At 42.5% G+C, this 20,239-nt stretch overlaps 2 protein-coding genes across 15 annotated transcripts in view; one reads left to right on the top strand and one right to left on the bottom strand.

Annotated features, from left to right (window-relative positions):
* git2a (G protein-coupled receptor kinase interacting ArfGAP 2a) overlaps positions 1–9,702 on the bottom strand; it is a 111,572-nt gene extending 101,870 nt beyond the window's left edge. For 12 of the 14 annotated variants that reach the window (XM_073065840.1, XM_073065844.1, XM_073065843.1 and 9 more), the window contains exon 1: positions 9,417–9,702. In XM_073065840.1, the coding sequence (XP_072921941.1) occupies positions 9,417–9,468 (52 nt within the window). In that variant the 5' untranslated portion in view covers positions 9,469–9,702. The remainder of the gene's footprint in view (positions 1–9,416) is intronic. The other 2 variants (XM_073065851.1, XM_073065852.1) reach the window with 1 other exon arrangement.
* A 275-nt stretch (positions 9,703–9,977) lies between these two features.
* ankrd13a (ankyrin repeat domain 13A) overlaps positions 9,978–20,239 on the top strand; it is a 59,135-nt gene continuing 48,873 nt past the window's right edge. The window contains exons 1-2 of the mRNA XM_073065839.1: positions 9,978–10,423; positions 17,574–17,709. Of these exons, the coding sequence (XP_072921940.1) occupies positions 10,331–10,423; positions 17,574–17,709 (229 nt within the window). The 5' untranslated portion in view covers positions 9,978–10,330. The remainder of the gene's footprint in view (positions 10,424–17,573; positions 17,710–20,239) is intronic.

Below are 20,239 nucleotides of genomic sequence, written 5' to 3'. Positions count from 1 at the left end.
TTCAGACAGCAGTAAACAATCAGTTGTGTGTTTGGAGGAATACTTAAGTCATACAGCATTTTAAATTTATTTAATTGACTGAATTTAAAACTCCAGCTGCTGCAATACAATTTATACTTGTGTAACTGGATCTCAGACCACAACTCTGCATTTCCCCATCAAGTAGATTAACCATTAAAGCACTGCACACAGTGTGAAAGTATTATAAAGGCCAATGCTTTCAACTTGTAGGCAATTCTGATGGATCAATAATTGGATGCAAAACATCAAAAAAACCAAAAAAGGGATATAGTTACATCATGTCTATGGTTTCAGCAGAAGTAATACATCTCCCACAACATAGCACATCTAAAAGAGCCATCCTTCAAATTTTGTGGCATTAAATACAATTTCCTTAAAATATTGTACAGCCTTTCACATAAATCAGTATTCATCTATACCTCCAGTAACTTGGCGCAGAGGCAGTAGCTGGTAAACCCTATCCCGCTGAATACAATTATATTATTGTTAAAAATCCAGGGCAAGAGGTCAGGACCTTCAGATCAGTCTAAATTAGCCCAGAACAGAGACTGGAGTTACAGAGGGAGGGAAGTAATGCAAACCAGTTTTCTTCAGACAATCCAACAATTTACTGAAATAAAAACAGACAATGTTAATTAGACTACAGATAAAAATCATTCAAGAATACAGAAAGCCACTGCTGAATTTTGTCAGTTAATGGAACCAGCTGACGGAGAAATTAGAAATAATGACGTAACCATCTCGCAACATAGCTTACTCATGTGGTCACATTTAGTACCCTCTGGAAAGTAACCAAACACTTAAGAGCATAACTCAGTACTTGCATCACCTATTGTCTCTAAGGCTTAACATGCATCTCAAGTTATCCTGTAACTAGGTGGAATTGTAGACAACTACATTTTTAAAGACCCCTGCCTCATTAATTAATGAATGTGAGAGGCCAGGCTGTATCTGTGATGCAGGCGCTTTCACGTGGAACAAACCGTTTCTCTTTCTACAAATACTGCCTAGCCAGAGTGAGTCTAACAGTTCGTGTTTTCTTTTCAGATAATGACCATCTCCAGTTAAAAAAATCCCTAACAAAATTCATTAACAAATTAATTGAAAACAAACAAGATGTCTTTCCAATTTACTGATATCTTCTGGATTTACAATGAACCAGAGGAATAGATAAAGGCCTAAATTGTGAAACTTGGAAATTTACAACATAAAAGTCCCAAATCTCACCTATGTTGTGTGAAACCTTTCTTCTTTTACTCCACTCTAATCTCCCAAATACCTTCAAAGGCCAGTAATTACTATCCTCTCTAAAGTGCAATAACTCCATCTGAAGGATCTCAATGTTGTAGTTTTAAGTGTTTCTTCCCTCAGACCTTGTTTTACAAAACACAGATCCAGGTTAGCCAACGTTTACTCAACTAAACTTCTCCAGCTATGACTAAACCTTCTTAAATCTCATCTGCACTTCCTCTATACTGTCACATCCTTCCCATATATGATGACTAAATCTGTGTGCAGTATTTCAGTGATACACTAACATTTTATAACATATCCTACACTGGTGAGCTCCAACACAGACTGGGGGACTGCTTTGTCAAGAGCCTTTGCTCCATCCAGCCAAAAGACAGGATTTCCCAGTGGTCACCCATTTCAATTTGATTTCCCATTACAACATGTGGGTCCATGGCTGCCTCCTCCATTGCGATGAGGAGGACACAGTCTGGAGAAGCAACATCTCATATTCCATCTGGGTAGCCTCCAACCTAATGGCATGAACATCATTTTTTTCCAACATCTGGTAATTCTCCCCCCTCCCTTTTTCTATCCCCCCATTCCAGCTCCTCCTTTACTCCTTTCCTTATCTGTCCATTAGCTCCCTCTCGCCTCTCCTTTCCTTTCTTCCATGGTCCACTGCCCTTTCCCATCAGATGCCTTCTTCTTCAGACACTTTACCTCCTCCACCTATTAGTTCCCAGCTTTTTACTTTATTCCGCCTACCCCCAAAATGTCGACTATTTATTTCAATCCATAGATGCTCCCCTATTTGCAGAGCTCTTAAAGCACTACTTGTGTTGCTCAGGATTTCCAGCATCTGCAGAATTTTGTGTTTAAACCATGCTCTTGTTTTCAAAACCTCAGCCAACAGAACAAAGCTATATGCTCTCTTAACTTATCTATCTGTCCCATACATTCAAAATTTCTGGATATGAACTACAAGGTCCTTTATTCCTCCAAATATTTTGGCATTTCATATTTGAATATTATACCTCATTTACTCTCACTAAATAAATTATCATTTTCCCCCCAACGACCAGCCCACTGACTGCATTTATGTAGACTATAGGAAGCAAAGAGTACCTGTTACATGCTTTGAAGCCTTCACACAAAAATATTTACCTTTTTGTATGCTTACGTAGAGTTCAAATTTGCAGTAACTAAGCATAACAACTGGTATCTAATCAATAAAATTATCTAACACTAATTTTTAACTATGTTTAAATACATTACAATAAAACAACTGAGACATTTAGATGGGTGCATGGATACAAAACATTTAAAACTTCATTCAGAGGACAGTGAATGTGTAGGAAGTGGTGCATTCAATGTTTAAGAGAAGTTTGGATTGGTACATGGATGGCAGGAGTATGGAGGGCTATGGTCCTGCTGCTGCTGCAGGTTGATGGAGTAGGCAGTTTAAATGGTTTGGCATGGATTAGATAGGACAAAAAGCCCATTTCTGTGCTATACCTTTTATGATTGTAAAAGAATATGGACGAAATGCAGGCAAATGGGACTAATATAGATGGGCACACCGGCTGGCAAGGATAGGCTGGGTCAAAAAGCCTGTTTCTATGTTGTATGGCTCTATGACTCTAAATATAACATTTTGGTTACGAGAACATGCACAGCCTTGGAAACAGCATTTACTGTAAATAGGATATGCTGATAAAAATTTTGGTCACCTTTCTAAACTTATCTAGAAAGAACACATTAATTTTGATAATCTATCAAATGACAGCAATCAACATGTGGCTTACTGCATTTTTAATGATTTTCTCTGTTGTTGAGCAAACTTCAACAAACTAGTATTTGCTATGAGCCTATAACCTTTTTCAAAATGTCCTAGAGAACCCTCTCCAATAGTTTGCCAACCACAGATGCAAGACTCGTTAGTCTAGAATTCACAACAGAACAGTTGCAAACTTCCGATACTCTGGTACCACTGCTGTGGCCAGTGAGACCACAAAGATCATTGTCAATGCCCCAGCAATCTCTTCACTTATTTCCCATAGTAACCTGGAATATACCCCAAATACAAGAAAATCTGCAGATGCTGTAAATCCAAATCCACACACACAAAATGCTGGAGGAACTCTACAGGCCAGGCTGCATCTATGGAAAAGAGTAAACATCCCGTCTGGCCCTGGAGACTTACAATCCTAATATTTTTCAGAAGCCTCAACACTGCCTCGTTCTTAAATTCAACAACTTACACTGACTTCATTTTATCAAGGTTCCTCTTGATTATATGAAGCAAAGTGAACACTGAAGCCAAGTATTCATTAAGGACCTACTCCCACCTCCACCTCCAAGCATGTTACCCCCTATCCTACCCTCACATCCTCCTGTTCTTCACATAAGTGTAGAACACCTTGAGACTTTCCTTAATCCTACTCACCAAAGCTTTGTCATGTCCCCTTTTACCTCTCCTAAATTCTTCAATCTCTTTTCTGGCTCCACTATAACTTTCAAGAGCCCTCTGATGTTTACTTCTTAAACCTTAACTATGCTTCCTTCTTTCTTGACTAAATGTTCCACTTCTGTCAACCATGGTTCCTTCACCCTACCATTATTTCCTTGTCGCAGTGGGACAAACCAGAACCTCATGCAAGTACTCCCTAAATAACCTCCACATCTCTGTTGTTCATGTTTCCAAGAACATCTGTTCCCATTTTATGCTCCTTTCCTGCCTAATATAATTGTAATTAGCCCCCCCAACCCCCGATTAAATACTTTTCCATATGGCCTGTTTCTAACCTTGTACATGTCTATACTAAAACTCAGAGTTCTGCTCACTGTCCAAAATGCTCCCCTACTGAGAGATGTCAATGTCACCTGGCCATGTTCATTGCCTAGTACAAATCCAGTATGGCCTCTCCTGTAGATGACCTGCCCACATACACCAGGAATCATTCCATCAAATTTGCCTTTTCTAAACTTCCTACATGAAGTTTCCAATCATTATTTTTGCACTACCAAAATCTCAGTGTCTCAGTGGCTATTGAAAGGCATAAGGAACACTCCGAAAAGAATGATTGCTCCCTTTCTGTTTCTGACTTCCGCTACATTGACTCAGTAGACAATCCTGCCACTATCTTCCTCCCTTTCTGAAGCTTTCATATTTTCTCTGATTAGCAAAGCCATTTCCCCACCCACTTTTTGAAACATTCAACCTCCAGAATATCCAGCAGTCAATCTTGCCCTTGTGACAGCCAAATCTCTGAATGGTCACAAAATCATAATTCCATGTACTGATCCATGCTCTAGGTTCTTCATCCTTATTTTTAACACTTCATGCATTGAAGTGAACACGTTTCAGCCCATCCATCTGACTGCATTTATACCCTACCCAATGTCTATTCTTTTTTTTTTCTTTTTAAATCTTTTTATTGATTTTTAGAACATAACATAAGTAAAATATAGTACAAAAAAAACATTTGAGAGTACACAATAGATTCATTAATAATCAATTATATATTATCAATGTAAAAAGTCTCCCAAACTTATAATATTAATATGAAGAATTTAAGACAAAAAGCACAAAAAAAACCCCCAAAAAGAAGAAGAAAAAAAAACAATATATAAAAAAAAACTAACATGGGCAATTGTATAATGTTAAGTACACACAGCAGTGCCAATGACTCCGAACCTCCATTTATACAATTCAGGATGGTAGCAATAAGGTTCAGGATCAGACCATTTAACTCACATGAAAATGTTGAATAAATGGTCTCCAAGTTTCCTCAAATTTAACTGAGGAGTTAAAGACCACACTTCTAATTTTTTCTAAACTCAAACAGGAAATGGTTTGAGCAATGTCTATTCTATCACTCAGTCTCTACAATTATATCTTCATGGCAACTGCTGACATTATCTGGCCTACCACTCTGGCTCACATACCCCTGCTGACCTAATTTAAACCCTTGCAACAGCTCCAGCAAACCTACTAGCAGGACATTGGCTCTTCTTAAGTTCAGGTGTAACCTGTCCCTTTTGCACAAGTTGTACCTTCCCAGAAGAGATCCTGATGATCCACAAATCTGATACCCTGCCCAAACTCTTCAATCACACATTCATCTGCCATATCTTCCTATTTTTACTTTCAGTGGCGTGTGGCACAGACAGCAATCCAGAAATTGCTATCCTTGAGGTCTTGCTTTTTAACTCTTCAGAACTCATCCTTTACCTATGTCATTGGTATCAATGTGTACCATGACTTCTGGTGCTCACCCTCCATTTGAAGCATGCTGTGGAATCTATCTGAGACATCTGACCATGGCACCCGAGAAGCAACATTTACCATTAGGGAGTCTTGTTCTTGTCCACACATTCTCCTGTCATTCAGTGCAGTTATTTTATAAGTTTGCCAGGCTACCAGACAGTATTTGGTGCTGGACTTTTGTTACCGGCCGTAATTAAGTTTCCTAAAGTGGTCTGGTTTGCATAATGCAAATAAGCTAAGTGTTTTCTGAATGGATAGAATGACCCAAGCCAAAGAAATATAGTAAAGCAATGTCCAATGTTCAGCTACTTACAGAAAAAATTTCACACTTTCAAACTATTTGCACCAATCATAAAGACAGACCTGTTACTAATATCCATATGTGGAATTCAAACTACTCTCTCCTTATCTGGCAAACATCTTGAAATCACTGCTTAGGTTCTTTGGTAGTCTAAGGATGTGGTGTCCGAATTTCACATATTCAAATAAGGATAGGATGAGTGAAACACTGGTGTAGACACAGACTTTCTTTCTATCAAGTTAACATTAGCTAGAGAAATAACCAAATACTTTTTCCCCCCTCCAAGGAAGGTAACCCCAGCATCCTGGGAATTTAAATAGTTTGAGTTTGCATAAAGATTCCTAAACAAAATTAGAAAACTGAAGGTAAACAAAATACTTCAAGTAGCACCAATGAACTAATTAATAAGTAGGGCAGAAAAACTGAAAAGGAATACGGAAAGAGTAAAATGACTAATAAACTTGCCTGGAATATCACTGTGCATATTTTCAATTGAAATCAATTAAACAGAGCATGATCTTTTTTATGTCTTCACATCATGCAAAATAATATATATTTAAATCATGTTTGCAAAGATCATTTGTGTAACTATTATCCAGAAAGAAGCTTGAACTTCAGCTCTTGTTCTTCCGCAGTGGGAATACAGCAAACTGAAAGCTGTAATCTGTTTTAGACTCCCAAATAGCCATTTTGATACAGTTCTCTCCAAGTAGCCTAAAGATACCACACATTGATTTCTGTAGTAATTGAATATGGCTGTCTTCAAAACTCACTATCTATTATGGTGCCTTCAATAATTTAGTTTACAAAAGTTACGTAATGAACAAGCAGAAAAAGTAATTTCTCTTTGTATAAATGCGAGAAAATTTATAAAATACACACTGCAATGATGACTTTGCTCTCAAACTTTAAAATCGATCTTGAAAAGTGTCGAAAGCTCAGATGCCATCTTGCAACTATCTTTATTTTGTAATTCAGTACATGTTGTACTTTGAGATTTAACTAATACTATAAGCATAGGCCAAAATGCCTAAATAAGTTCCTTTTCTAACAATATCATACAATGGCACAATTACTACTGGCACAAGCAATTGTCAAGGCATAATGCTATATAAACCAAGCACACACCTTGAAAACCACAACAGAATTATTTTAAAAGCCTGGAAACAAGACAAACCTGCCATCTCCAAAGGAATTCTACCACAAAGCATATCCTTACCTCTCCCCCATCTTCACTTTCCACAGTGATTGCTCTCTCCGCAATTCCCTTGTTCAATCACCCATTGCCACAAATCTCTTTTCAGGCACTTATCCCTGCAAGTGGCCCAAGTGCTACACCTGTCTGTACGCCTCATCCCTCACCTGCATTCAGGGACCCAAACAGTCCTTACAAGTGAGGCAACGCTTCGCCTGCAAATCTGCTGGGGTTGTCTATTGCATCCGGTGCTCCTGATGGGTCCTCGTCTACATTGCTGAGAATTGGGCACCCACTTCATCAAGCACCTCCGCACCATCCACTACAAGCAGGACTTCCCATTGGTCAAACATTTCAATTTGCATTTTGACACACTGATCCACGGCCTCCTCTTGTGCCTAGATGAGGCCACCCTCAAGGTGAAGAATCAACACCTTATATTCCGTCTGGATAGCCTCCAACCTGATGGCATGAATACTGATTTCTCCTTCCAGTGAACAAATTTCTTCTTCCCCCTATTTACCACTCTGACCTTTCACTTCCTCTCACCTGCCTATTACTTCCCCCGGGCTTCCACCTCCTCCCCTTTCTCATATTTTCCACTTTGGACTCCTATCAGATTCTTTCTTCTCCACCCCTTTATCTTTCCAATCCACCTGGCTTCATCTATCACCTTCCACTCCCCCTGCTTGTTTTATTCAGGCATCTCCCCTCTTCCTTCTCAGTCCTGAAGAAGCGACTCAGCCCAAAATATCAACTTACTCTTTTCCATAGATGCTGCCTGACCTGCTGAGTTCCTCCAGCATAGTGTGTTGCTCTTGACAAACTTTCACTGGTTTGGGCAAAGAAGAAAAGTGCAAGTATCATTCCTCAATATCACACGTGCTATGTCGTATAACATGGGCGATCATGCTCTCATGACCATGATTGTTCCTGGTAAACTTTCCTACAGAAGTGGTTTGCCATTGCCTTCTTCTGGGCACAGCCTTTACAAGATGGGTGACCCCAGTCACTATTAATACTCCTCAGAGTTTGCCTGCCTGGTGTCAGTGGAGACATAACCAGGATTTGTGATGTGCACTAGCTGCTCATACGACCATCCACCACCTGTTCCCGTGGTTTCACATGACCCTGATCAGGGGCTGAGCAGGTGCTACACCTTAACCAAGGGGGACCTGCAGGCAAACAGAGGGAAGGAATGCCTAACACCTCCTTTGGTAGAGACATATCTCTACCTTGCCACTCAAGTATTATTCATAAGTGATTTAATTTACATTATGCAGCATTTATAAATACAAAATCTGATATACATTGCACCAAAGCAACACAACGTTTTGTAGAAATCCCCTGAAATGCTTACAAAGTGTTTTCTTCAAATAAATAGCAATAAATGGCAAATTAGTCAAGTAAATTTATACTGGAAGGAACATCAAGAACAGAATGTGTTTGTTCACAACAAACTTTAACAGCATCCACTCAATGTGAAAATCAAAGATCTGCAGATGCTAGAAACCTAGGGGAAATAAAAAAAACATGATGGAAAGAGCCAACAGGTCAGGCAGAAGCTTTTACTAATTTACTTCAGATACCACCAATTCTTCCATCTTCCACTCAGATTTGTCTGTTTTAGTTTTTTTTAAACTTTCTCACTTTGGATGAAACATTAACACTCCTTCTACTGACAGTGTCTGGCCTATAAATATTTCTAGCATTTCTTGTCTTTTGTAAACACCTACACGAGTGCAATAACTCTCCTGTCATTCATTCACAGACCCCAAGGTCCACAGAACATTGTCGACCCACATCCACGAATAACAGGAAATGCTAAATTTACATGCTCAATGGCATATGACAATACAAGTCATTTTTGTATTTTGGAACAAAAACATTACCAGATAATTTGTACTGAACCCCTATAATATTTAACTTACGCACTTTACATTGTTTATGCATGCACGATTCGTTTGAATGTCTAATTCTTCCTTTTCTTGGTTATGGTGCGTTTTATGTGTTCGGTGCACTACTGTGCTTTACAGCCTGGCCCGGAGAATCGTTGTCGCGTTTGGAAGTGTACATGTATATAGTTAAATGACTATAAACCTGACTTAGCGAAGGGGCTGACGATGAAGGAAGACAGAATGGAAAAAAATGAGTCTATAGTACCCGAAATACGGTGGTGAGGAAATTAGTGAACAAAAGATTGGCCGGAGGACGTATAAATGGTGAATAGTTCCAGACCGAGACTAGACTGCAGCTATCACGCGCGTTGAACTTCCCTCACTTCCTCTCTGTAACGAAGGACTAAACCTTACTTGCATTTCCTCTCTCAGTTGCCAGACCCAGCGCAGCACTAATGTCTGTGAGCAGCCAGCCGCTACCCACACCAATCGACTCACCGGGGACACCGCAGTCGGCGCAGATGTCGTTGCTCCTCAACCTTTTCGACATGGACAGCCGATAAATCGCGCCACTCCAGATTTTTTTTTCTCTTTTCACAGAGGGAGGAGGAAAGGGGGAGCGGACAGTAAGACGTGCGAAGCGTTGAACGGTACGAACTGCGCCTGCTTGACGTTAACGCCGACCTGCCATCAGCAGCAAGAGTGGAGCCGGGCTTCCAGCCGCCGCCGCTCTCATTCCCGGCCCCAGCTGCCTGGAGACGCAGGCATGACGGGAAAGCGGAGGACCGCTAGGCGCAGTCCGCCCTTGCGCATGCGCCTAATGCCGACCCAACCACAATCTCATCTCTAGGGGGCAAGTGACTGTAAATATTAAGGGTTAGCATGGACATTGAACCTTTCATACACAAAAAGACATTAATTTTGAACAATAAAAATCAAAATACCATTCACACAACAACATTAGCCACGTTAGGTTATGTTCTTCGCGGGAAATAGAGTGTGTAATACCATCAGCTTTACCTACTGCCAACAGAGGTGTCCGATTTGGAACTAACCACAGTGAAAGGGAGGTACGGGGTGGCTCTGCTCTCCAACTAATTAATGTTTTAAAACATTAAATCAAAGCTTCTGGATCCACCGAGAAGCAAGAAATTACAATATTTTATGATACGTTTCTTTGTGAAAGTATAGAATTTAGCAGTATCTGGAAGAGGCGCTGGGGTGTTTGCGTGCCCCCTCTGATCTGTGCGAAAGCATTTCCTTGTTGCGGATCCTTTTCCTGTAAAGTTTGGAAAGTTTGAAAGTTTTAATTTTCCCCAACCCCTTCCCCCTCTGCCTGCACCGTACCTTGTTTTGGAGGAAAAGAACGGAGGGGAGGGGGTCTGCGTGGATGCTGAGGCTCAGCTACTAGGATGTGTACATTGGAAGACATCAAGAACAAATACAGGATCCATCTGTACGTGTGGCAGAACCAGTACAGAGACGTTGAGAAGGAATTAAAACAGGTAGATCGATTATACAACAGAGAATGTTAATCTATTCTTTATTGTACAACGTTATGATGGAAGTCATCTTTGTAGTGGCTGTTTCGAAAATCCTATCAACTTCCTGGATTGTCTTAACAGATTTTCAGGTGGCGTCTATTTTGAGCGTCGGGTTTCATGGCATGAAGGTCTCCAAGTACAGTTGGTTACTCAGTTTCCTGATCGAATCGGTTCCCTGTCCCATTCAATTGATATCGAAGTGGTCGTGAACAGGATTTTCGTGATTAATTGTAAAATGGTCCCGGCCGGGGCCTAATTTTTCAGTTATTCCTTAAGTAGGGGCAGGTTCTGAGTTACAAACAGTTGAATCTGAATTAGTTATTGTTAATGTGTGGTTAAGATGCTGGGGATGATTAATGGAGATGTCTGATCAACACATTTCCCTCTTCTGAGTTCATGATTAAATTTCGTTGATTTATTTATAAGATCTTCCGGAATTAAGTGAAAAAGAGACATTAGCAGTTAAAATAAGATAATTTGCCACAGAAGGTGATCATTCTGTCATTCATGTTTATATCAAACCTTCACTCCATTTCTCACTAAGTTTTCCCATCGAACCTTATATCCACTTCCACATTGAAAGTTGCTACGAATCTGTTTGCACTCTCAGGTAGTACACAGCAGAATGTTGCAACCTGCTGTGTCCATTTTTGCAAATGAGTCTTCTACTTCTCTTGCATCTTCTGATCCAGCAAACATTTCCAATGGAAACAATTTCTTCCTGTGTTCTCCCCACTGCAATCGTTTGCTAGAAAGAAAAGAACTCCAGTCCCCAAAATCCATCATTTCTGATACTATTCTAATAACTCTTCCCTTGAAAGGGAATAACATTCTCCCTGAAATGTGCTTCTCAGAATTAAAGGCACTATTTCAGCAAAACCCAAGTAGGCATTCTGTACCTCCTTGCTTTTACAATCGATAAACCCAAGAATTCTTCATGGTCATCTTCAAAGATTTTGTGTCTTAAACTCCCTTTCATTTCTTACACTTTAAATGGAACTGTTTGTTTTGCTTTGCAAGATGCTTCATTTCACATTTCTCTACAATAAATCTCAATTGTTATCCAGCTCTTTATTTCTGTTTTGTGAGGGATTCTGGAACCAAGGAATTGCCCATTTCAGATGAATGAGGTGAATGTTTTTCTCAGAGAGGGTCATAGGTTTTTGAAACCCCTTTTCTCAGAATGTAATAGAACATGATCATTATCACTACCTCGCTATTTTTTCTCTCTCTCTCTGCACTACTTAATTTTCTCTCTCTATATATAAAATTTGTAATTTATAGTGTTTTTTATATTGCAGTTTTTTGTCGCTCCAAAACAATAACTTTCACAACATACATCAATGATATTAAACCTGATTCTGTTTCTAATCCTGAAGAAGATTCTTAGAATATTTTCAAGATAAAGTTAGGCTTATTCTTGAAAGACAAGGGCTATAAAAGGATAGGATTGTGGAATTGAGATTACAAGCAAATCAACTTCAATGTCAAAGTCAAAGTAGGTTTATTACCAAAGTATGTATGCATCACCATACACTACCCCGAGATTCGTTTTCCTGCAGCTATGCACAGCAGAACAAAGAAATACAATAGAATCAATGAAAAACTATGCACAAACAAAGACTGACGAACAACTAATGTGCAAAAGGAGGCAAACTGTGTAAATACGAAAAATAATGACAAGAAGTAAATGGATAATATTGAGAACGTGAGTTGTAGAGTCCTTGACAGTGAGTCCATAGGTTGTGTTCAGTGTTGGGGTGAGTGAAGTTACCCATGCTGAGTCAGGAGCCTGGTGTTTGAAGGATAATAACTGTTCTTAAATGGCAGAGCAGGTTTGAGGAGCCGCATGATGGACAAAAGGAAATATTCGGCTCATTCATTTGAGTTCAAGCAGATCAAATCCCATCGATCCTACTGCTCCTCTCCTTCTTACCTTTAACTACAGCAATATGCTCTGTCTCACGTGCCCATCAGCTTCCCCTTGATTATTTTTGCCTACATTAAGGAATAATTTACCAGAGCCAATGAACCTACCGGTACATCTTCTGGAGCACCCAGTAGAAAACCATAGGGAGAAGATACAAAGTCCAGTACTTGAGGGTTAAGCATATCGAAGTTCACAAGTGCAAAGTAAATTTATTACCAAAGTACCCAAACAACCCTGAGATTCGTTTTCTTGCAGCCATACTCTGTAAATCCAATAGCCATAGTAGAACCAATGAAAGACTGCACCCAACAGAGCTGTCATCAGTGTGCAAAAGGCAACAAACTTCGCAAATAAAAAAGAAAAAAAAGAAAGAATAATTCTGCGAAGGCTGAGGAAAGTCCATCTCCCCCCCCCCCCCCCCCCCCCCCATCCTCATCACATTCTACAGGGGTTGTATTGAGAGCATCCTGAGCAGCTGCATCACTGCCTGGTTCGGAAATTGCACCATCTCGGATCACAAGACCCTGCAGTGGATAGTGAGGTCAGCTGAGAAGATCAGTGGGGTCTCTCTTCCCGCCATTACGGACATTTACACTACACACTGCATCCGCAAAGCAAACAGCATTATGAAGGACCCCACGCACCCCTCATACAAACTCTTCTCCCTCCTGCCATCTAGGAAAAGGCACCGAAGCATTTGGGCTCTCACGGCCAGACTATGTAACAGTTTCTTCCCCCAAGCCATCAATACCCAGAGCCTGGACTGACACTATTGTCTTGTTTATTATTTATTGTAATGCCTGCACTGTTTTGTGCACTTTATGCGGTCCTGGGTAGGTCTGTAGTCTAGTGTAGTTTTTTTCTGTGTTGTTTTTTACGTAGTTCAGTCTAGTTTTTGTACTGTGTCATGTAACACCATGGTCCTGAAAAACGTCGTCTCATTTTTTCTATGTACTGTACCAGCAGTTATGGTCAAAATGACAATAAAAAGTGACTTGACTTGAGAATAAAAAAATAAGAAATAAATATCTAGAACATGAGATGAAGGGTAATTGAAAGTGTGTCCATAGGTTGTGGGAACAGTTGAGTGAAGTGAAGTTATCCCCCTTGGTTCAAGAGTCTGATGGTAGAAAGGTAATAATTGCTTTTGAAGCTGGTGGTGTGGGTTCTGAGCTTCCTGTACCTTTTTCCTGATGGCAGCAGTGAGGAGAGAGCATGGCCTGGCTATATTTAGTGCTGATTGGAGAAGTGAGAAGAGAGCATGACCTGGGTGTACCTAATGCTGAAAAGGTAGCAACGCTAACAGCTACATCACCCTTCTCCTATTATTAGTTTGTATTATTGGATGAATCGCCATCCTTTTAAAGGCTGCTGCCCTTTGTTGCATAAACTTTGAAATTATGTCTTTGATACCCAAATTCACCTTTAGCTGTAGATTCAAAAAGGACAATCAGTGATTCCAACATTAACCCTGATAAAGACTACTTTCTTACAATTAGGATTCAACTATTTTATGTCACTTAGGTAATTTCATGTCCATGACCAATGCCCATCTAATTCAATTTGTTTGAGCTTATTATGTAGCACTACATGCAAAATGCTGGTGGAACGCAGCAGGCCAGGCAGCATCTATAGGGAGAAGCACTGTCGATGTTTCGGGCCGAGACCCTTCGTCAGGACTAACCGAAAGGAGAGATAGCAAGAGATTTGAAAGTACTGGGGGAGGGGGAAATGTGAAATGATAGGAGAAGACCGGAGGGGGTGAGATGAAGCTAAGAGCTGGAAAGGTGATTGGCGAAAGTGATACAGAGCTGGAGAAGGGAAAGGATCATGGGACGGGAGGCCGGGAGAAAGAAAGGGGGAGGGGGGGTAGCACCAGAGGAAGATGGAGAATAGGCAGGGTGATGGACAGAGAGAGAGAAATTAAACAAACAACTAAATATGTCAGGGATGGGGTAAGAAGGGGAGGAGGGGCATTAACGGAAGTTAGAGAAGTCAAAGTTCATGCCATCAGGTTGGAGGCTACCCAGCCGGTATATAAGGTGTTGTTCCTCCAACCTGAGTGTGGATTCATCTTGACAGTAGAGGAGGCCATGGATAGACATATCAGAATAGGAATGGGACGTGGAATTAAAATGTGTGGCCACTGGGAGATCCTGCTTTCTCTGGCGGACAGAGCGTAGGTGTTCAGCGAAACGGTCTCCCAGTCTGCGTCGGGTCTCACCAATATATAAAAGGCCACACCGGGAGCACCGGACGCAGTATACCACACCAGCCGACTCACAGGTGAAGTGTCGCCTCACCTGGAAGGACTGTCTGGAGCCCTGAATGGTGGTGAGGGAGGAAGTGTAAGGGCAGGTGTAGCACTTGTTCCGCTTACAAGGATAAGTGCCAGGAGGGAGATCGGTGGGAAGGGATGGGGGGGGGGGACAAGTGGACAAGGGAGTCGCGTAGGGAGTGATCCCTGCGGAAAGGAGAAGGGGGGGGACGGAAAGATGTGCTTGGTAGTGGGATCCCGTTGGAGGTGGCAGAAGTTACGGAGAATTATACGTTGGACCTGGAGGCTGGTGGGGTGGTAGGTGAGGAGAAGGGGAACCCTATCCCGAGTGGAGTGGCGGGCGGATGGGGTGAGGGCAGATGTGCGGGAAATGGGAGAGATGCGTTTGAGAGCAGAGTTGATGGTGGAAGAAGGGAAGCCCCTTTGTTTAAAAAAGGAAGACATCTCCTTCGTCCTGGAATGAAAAGCCTCATCCTGAGAGCAGATGCGGCAGAGACGGAGGAATTGTGAGAAGGGAATAGCATTTTTGCAAGAGACAGGGTGGGAAGAGGAATAGTCCAGGTAGCTGTGAGAGTCTGTAGGCTTATAGTAGATATCAGTAGATAAGCCGTCTCCAGAGATGGAGACAGAAAGATCAAGAAAGGGGAGGGTGATGTCGGAAATGGACCAGGTAAATTTGAGGGCAGGGTGAAAGTTGGAGGCAAAGTTAATGAAGTCAAATCTCACCGATCTCCCTCCTGGCACTTATCCTTGTAAGCGGAACAAGTGCTACACCTGCCCTTACACTTCCTCCCTCACCACCATTCAGGGCCCCAGACAGTCCTTCCAGGTGAGGCGACACTTCACCTGTGAGTCGGCTGGTGTGGTATACTGCGTCCGGTGCTCCCGCTGTGGCCTTTTATATATTGGTGAGACCCGACGCAGACTGGGAGACCGTTTCGCTGAACACCTACGCTCTGTCCGCCAGAGAAAGCAGGATCTCCCAGTGGCCACACATTTTAATTCCACATCCCATTCCTATTCTGATATGTCTATCCATGGCCTCCTCTACTGTCAAGATGAATCCACACTCAGGTTGGAGGAACAACACCTTATATACCGGCTGGGTAGCCTCCAACCTGATGGCATGAACATTGACTTCTCTAACTTACATTAATGCCCCTCCTCCCCTTCTTACCCCATCCCTGACATATTTAGTTGTTTGTTTTTTTTCTCTCTCTCTGCCCATCACCCTGTCTGTTCTCCATCTCCCTCTGGTGCTCCCCCCCCCACCTTTCTCCCGAGGCCTCCCGTCCCATGATCCTTTCCCTTCTCCAGCTCTGTATCACTTTCGCCAATCACCTTTCCAGCTCTTAGCTTCATCTCACCCCCTCCGGTCTTCTCCTATCATTTCGCATTTCCCCCTCCCTGCACTACTTTCAAATTTCTTAGTCTCTCTCCTTTCAGTTAGTCCTGACGAAGGGTCTCGGCCCGAAACGTCGACAGTGCTTCTCCCTATAGATGCTGCCTGGCCTGCTGTGTTCCACCAGCATTTTGTGTGTGTTGTTTGAATTTCCAGCATCTGCAGATTTCCTTGTGTTTGTTATGTAGCACTAGATCAGCGGTTCCCAACCTGGGGTCTACAGACCCCTCTGTTAATGGTAGGGGTCCATGGCATAAAAAAGGCTGGGAACCTCTGTGACTAGATTCATAGAGACTTACCTCATAAAAACCAGTGTTTCAGCCCAACTCGACCATGCCAAGCCAGATGCCTTCCTGATCCAGTAGTACTTGCCTGCATTTTGCCCATATCCCTCTAAACCAGCAGTTCCCAACCATTTGTATGCCATGGAGCCTTACCATTAACCAGGTTGGGAAACACTGCTCTAAACCTTTCCAAACAATGAAACTGTTCAAATGTCTTCTAAACTATAAATTGTACCCACCTCTGTCACTTGCTCTTTCATAAACCCACTGCCCTCTGTGTGGAAGAGTTTGCCATCAGGTCCCCTTTAAACGATTTTACTCTCACCTTAAACCTGTGATTTAGTTTTAGACTCGCCTGTCTTGGAAAAAGATTATGACCATCCACCTTGCCTATTCCACTCAGCATTTTATAAACCTCTATAAGGTCCCCCCTCAGTCTCCATCGCTCCCAGCCTATCCAGTCTCTCCTCATAACTCAAGCAACAATCATACTGCAGGAGAATTGCAGAGTATTCCGTCTCACCAGTGTTCTCTACAGCTGTAACAAACATGCTTAAACTTTCAACATCACAGCAACTTTTCCGAACAAGATGTAGGGTACAAGGATCAAGAACATAAATTATGAAATTTCTTTTTAAAAATTCCTTTCTTCGTTGTGTTTTGTCTCCTATACGCACTGCCCTTTACACTGCTGGTGTTTAGGGCAGCAAAGAAGGTCTTGTCTGTTCATACCGTAGAAGGATGTGATGGATTAGAACAGGCCCGCAGAACTTGTTTGCCCACCCCTGGATTAGAAGGATTCTTCGTTGCTCTTTCGGTAACAGTTTTTTTTTGACCAATCAGGGTTGTTAGCCCTGAGCCGAACCCCCGAACCTGGAGGACCTTTCACCACGAGTCTGCCCTTTGACCCGTTTGGCATGGCTGACCCTACCAAGAGTCAAAGCACAAAGCCCTGACTCCAGCCAGCATAGCTCTCCGGTCATTGAGGCACGTGAGCCTCTAGGCCCTACGGCAAGGTTGTAGTCCTCTTGAAGGGTTGTCTCCCTTTGGGAAGGTGTTACTGCCTTAACTGACATTCCCTAAAAGAACACAGAAAAGGTACAGAATCGGAAACATCCCTGATATGTAGATTGATGCTCTGTCGTGAGGCATACTCAGCCACTTTCAAAATGAATTTCTTTACTTCATCATAGATAATTATCTTCTTGTTCCCACAGCATGACATTGAAGCAGTTGATCCAAGGGGTCGGACACCATTACACCTCGCCGTCTCGCTAGGACACTTGGAATGTGTTGAAGTGCTACTTCAAAACCATGCCTCTGTTATTAAGGAGAATGCCAAGGGATGGACAGGTCAGAAATGCTTAACAATCAGCCCAAATCAATTTGCAATATTTGAGAGCATGAGAGAACCTGTGGTATCAAATTTCCCTCTAATTTTTTTTTACAGCTGCGCGGACCAACCATTGCTCTGAGCCGGAAATTTTTACACAGCCTGAAAACCGCGCAGCACTTTAAATGTTAATAAGGCATACTGTAAACATTTAGAATGTAAATGGTGTCAGTGTTCAGTGAGCCAATGGTTCATTAACAATGAGCTACTGATAATTATTCTGCATTTATTGTTACAGTTTGTGACAATGTTGTAACACTGACAATGTAAATAGGTTGAATTTCTAAAATGTTTCAAAGTATTGGCTGTAGTACATTTATTAGTTATAACATTTATGGATTATATGTCATTAACATAATTAATTACAGAGCATTTCACAATTTGAATTTATTTAAATCTTACAACCATCCCACAATGTGGTGGAGCAAACATCTTTGTGTTATAACTCTGTCGCAATGTGCAGACATGTGAATTTATGTGTGCTCTCCCCACTGCTCTTCTCCCTTTACACTAATGACTGCACCTCACAGGATCCATCTGTTAAACTCCTGAAGTTTGCAGACGACACAACTGTCATTGGCCTTATCCGAGACGGTGATGAGTCTGCATACAGATGGGAGGTGGAACGGCTGGCCCTCTGGTGTGGTCAGAACAATCTGGAGGTAAATACGCTCAAGACTGTGGAGATGACAGTGGACTTCAGGAGGAGCCCCCCAATACTCCCCCCACTCACTATACTCAACAGTATTGTGTCTGCTGTGGAGACCTTCAGATTTCTGGGTGTCATAATCTCCCAGGACCTGAAGTGGACACCCAACGCGGACACTCTTATCAAAAAGGCTCAGCAGAGGTTGTATTTCCTACATCAACTCAGGAAGTACAACCTGCCTCAGGAGCTGCTGATTCAATTCTATTCAGGAATAATCCAGTCTGTTCTCTGTTCGTCCATCACTGTCTGGTTTGGATCAGCTACCAAACAAGACAATAGACTCCAAAGAACCATCAGGGCTGTGGAAAGGATTATTGGTGTGAAGCTGCCCTCGATCCAGGACTTACATGCATCTAGAGTCAGGAAGCGAGCAAGCAGCATTACTGTAGACCCATCACACCCTGGACATCACCTGTTCCAACTCCTTCCTTCTGGTAGGCGCTTTAGATCACTGTATGATCACTGTAGATCACTGTATCACTGTTTGAAAAACTCAAACAAATTAATAGAGGGGTAGCTCAAGTGGAGCAGCCTGTGGAAAGTGACCAGTGAGTTGGTGGGCCAGTGAAGGAGTGGAGATTTGAGGCTTTGACTCGAGAGGCTTCGACGAGAAGAGGCTGAGGACGAGCTTCACTCCAAGTGAGGTAAGGCCGGGTAAGTTCCTTTCAAAGGAGAAAGTTTCAAAAGTTGAGGCAAGTATTGGGTAGGTCATGGCAACTGAGATCGGCCCTGTGGTTTGTTCATCCTGCAGCATGTGGGAAATCAGGGATACTTCCAGTGTCCCTGACGACTATGTGTGCAGGAAGTGTGTCCAACTGCAGCTTCTGGCAGACCGCATTGAGCGTCTGGAGCTGCAATTGGATTCATACTGGAGCATCTGCGATGCTGAGAAAGTCGTGAATAGCACGTTCAGTGAGTTGGTCACACCGCAGGTAAAGGCTACACAGGCAGAAAGGGAAGGGGTGGCCACTAGACAGCGTAGCAGTAGGCAGGTAGTGCAGGAGTCCCCTGGGGTCATCTCCCTCCTAAACAGATATACTGTTTTAGATACTGTTGGGGGAGATGTCTCATCAGGGGAAGGCAGCAGCAGCCGAGTTCATTGCACCATGGGTGGCTCTGCGGCACAGGAGGGAAGGAAAAGGAGTGGGAGAGCTGTAGTGATAGGGGATTAGATTGTAAGGGGAATAGATAAGCGTTTTTGCGGCCGCAAACGAGACTCCAGGATGGTATGTTGCCTCCTTGGTGCAAGGGTCAAGGATGTCGCTGAACGGCTGCAGGACATTCTGGAATGGGAGGGTGAACAGCCAGTGGTCGTGGTGCACATAGGTACCAACGATATAGGTAAAAAACGGGATGAGGTCCTACAAGGTGAATTTAGGGAGTTAGGAGATAAACTAAAAAGTAGGACCACAAAGGTAATAAGCTCTGGATTACTACCAGTGCCACGTGCTAGTCAGAGTAGAAATAGGAGGATATTTCAGATGAATATGTGGCTTGAAAAATGGTGCAAGGGGGAGGGATTCAAATTTCTGGGGCATTGGAACCAGTTCTGAGGGAGGTGGGACCAGTATAACCAGGACGGTCTGCACCTGGGCTGGACTGGAACCAATGTCCTGGGGGAGCGTTTGCTACTGCTGTTCAGGAGGCTTTAAACTAATGTGGCAGGGGGATGGGAACAAGTGCAGAGAGACAGAGGGGTGTAAAATGAGGGTAGAAGCATAAAGTAGTAAGGTGAAAAGTAAAAGTGGCAGGCAGGCAAATCCAGGGCAAAAAGCAAAAAG

The sequence above is a fragment of the Hemitrygon akajei genome, chromosome 14 (genome assembly GCF_048418815.1).
Source record: "Hemitrygon akajei chromosome 14, sHemAka1.3, whole genome shotgun sequence".
NCBI lineage: Eukaryota > Metazoa > Chordata > Chondrichthyes > Myliobatiformes > Dasyatidae > Hemitrygon > Hemitrygon akajei.
Note: the sequence above shows the minus strand (reverse complement) of the source record. Positions and strands in the feature narration are given on the sequence as shown.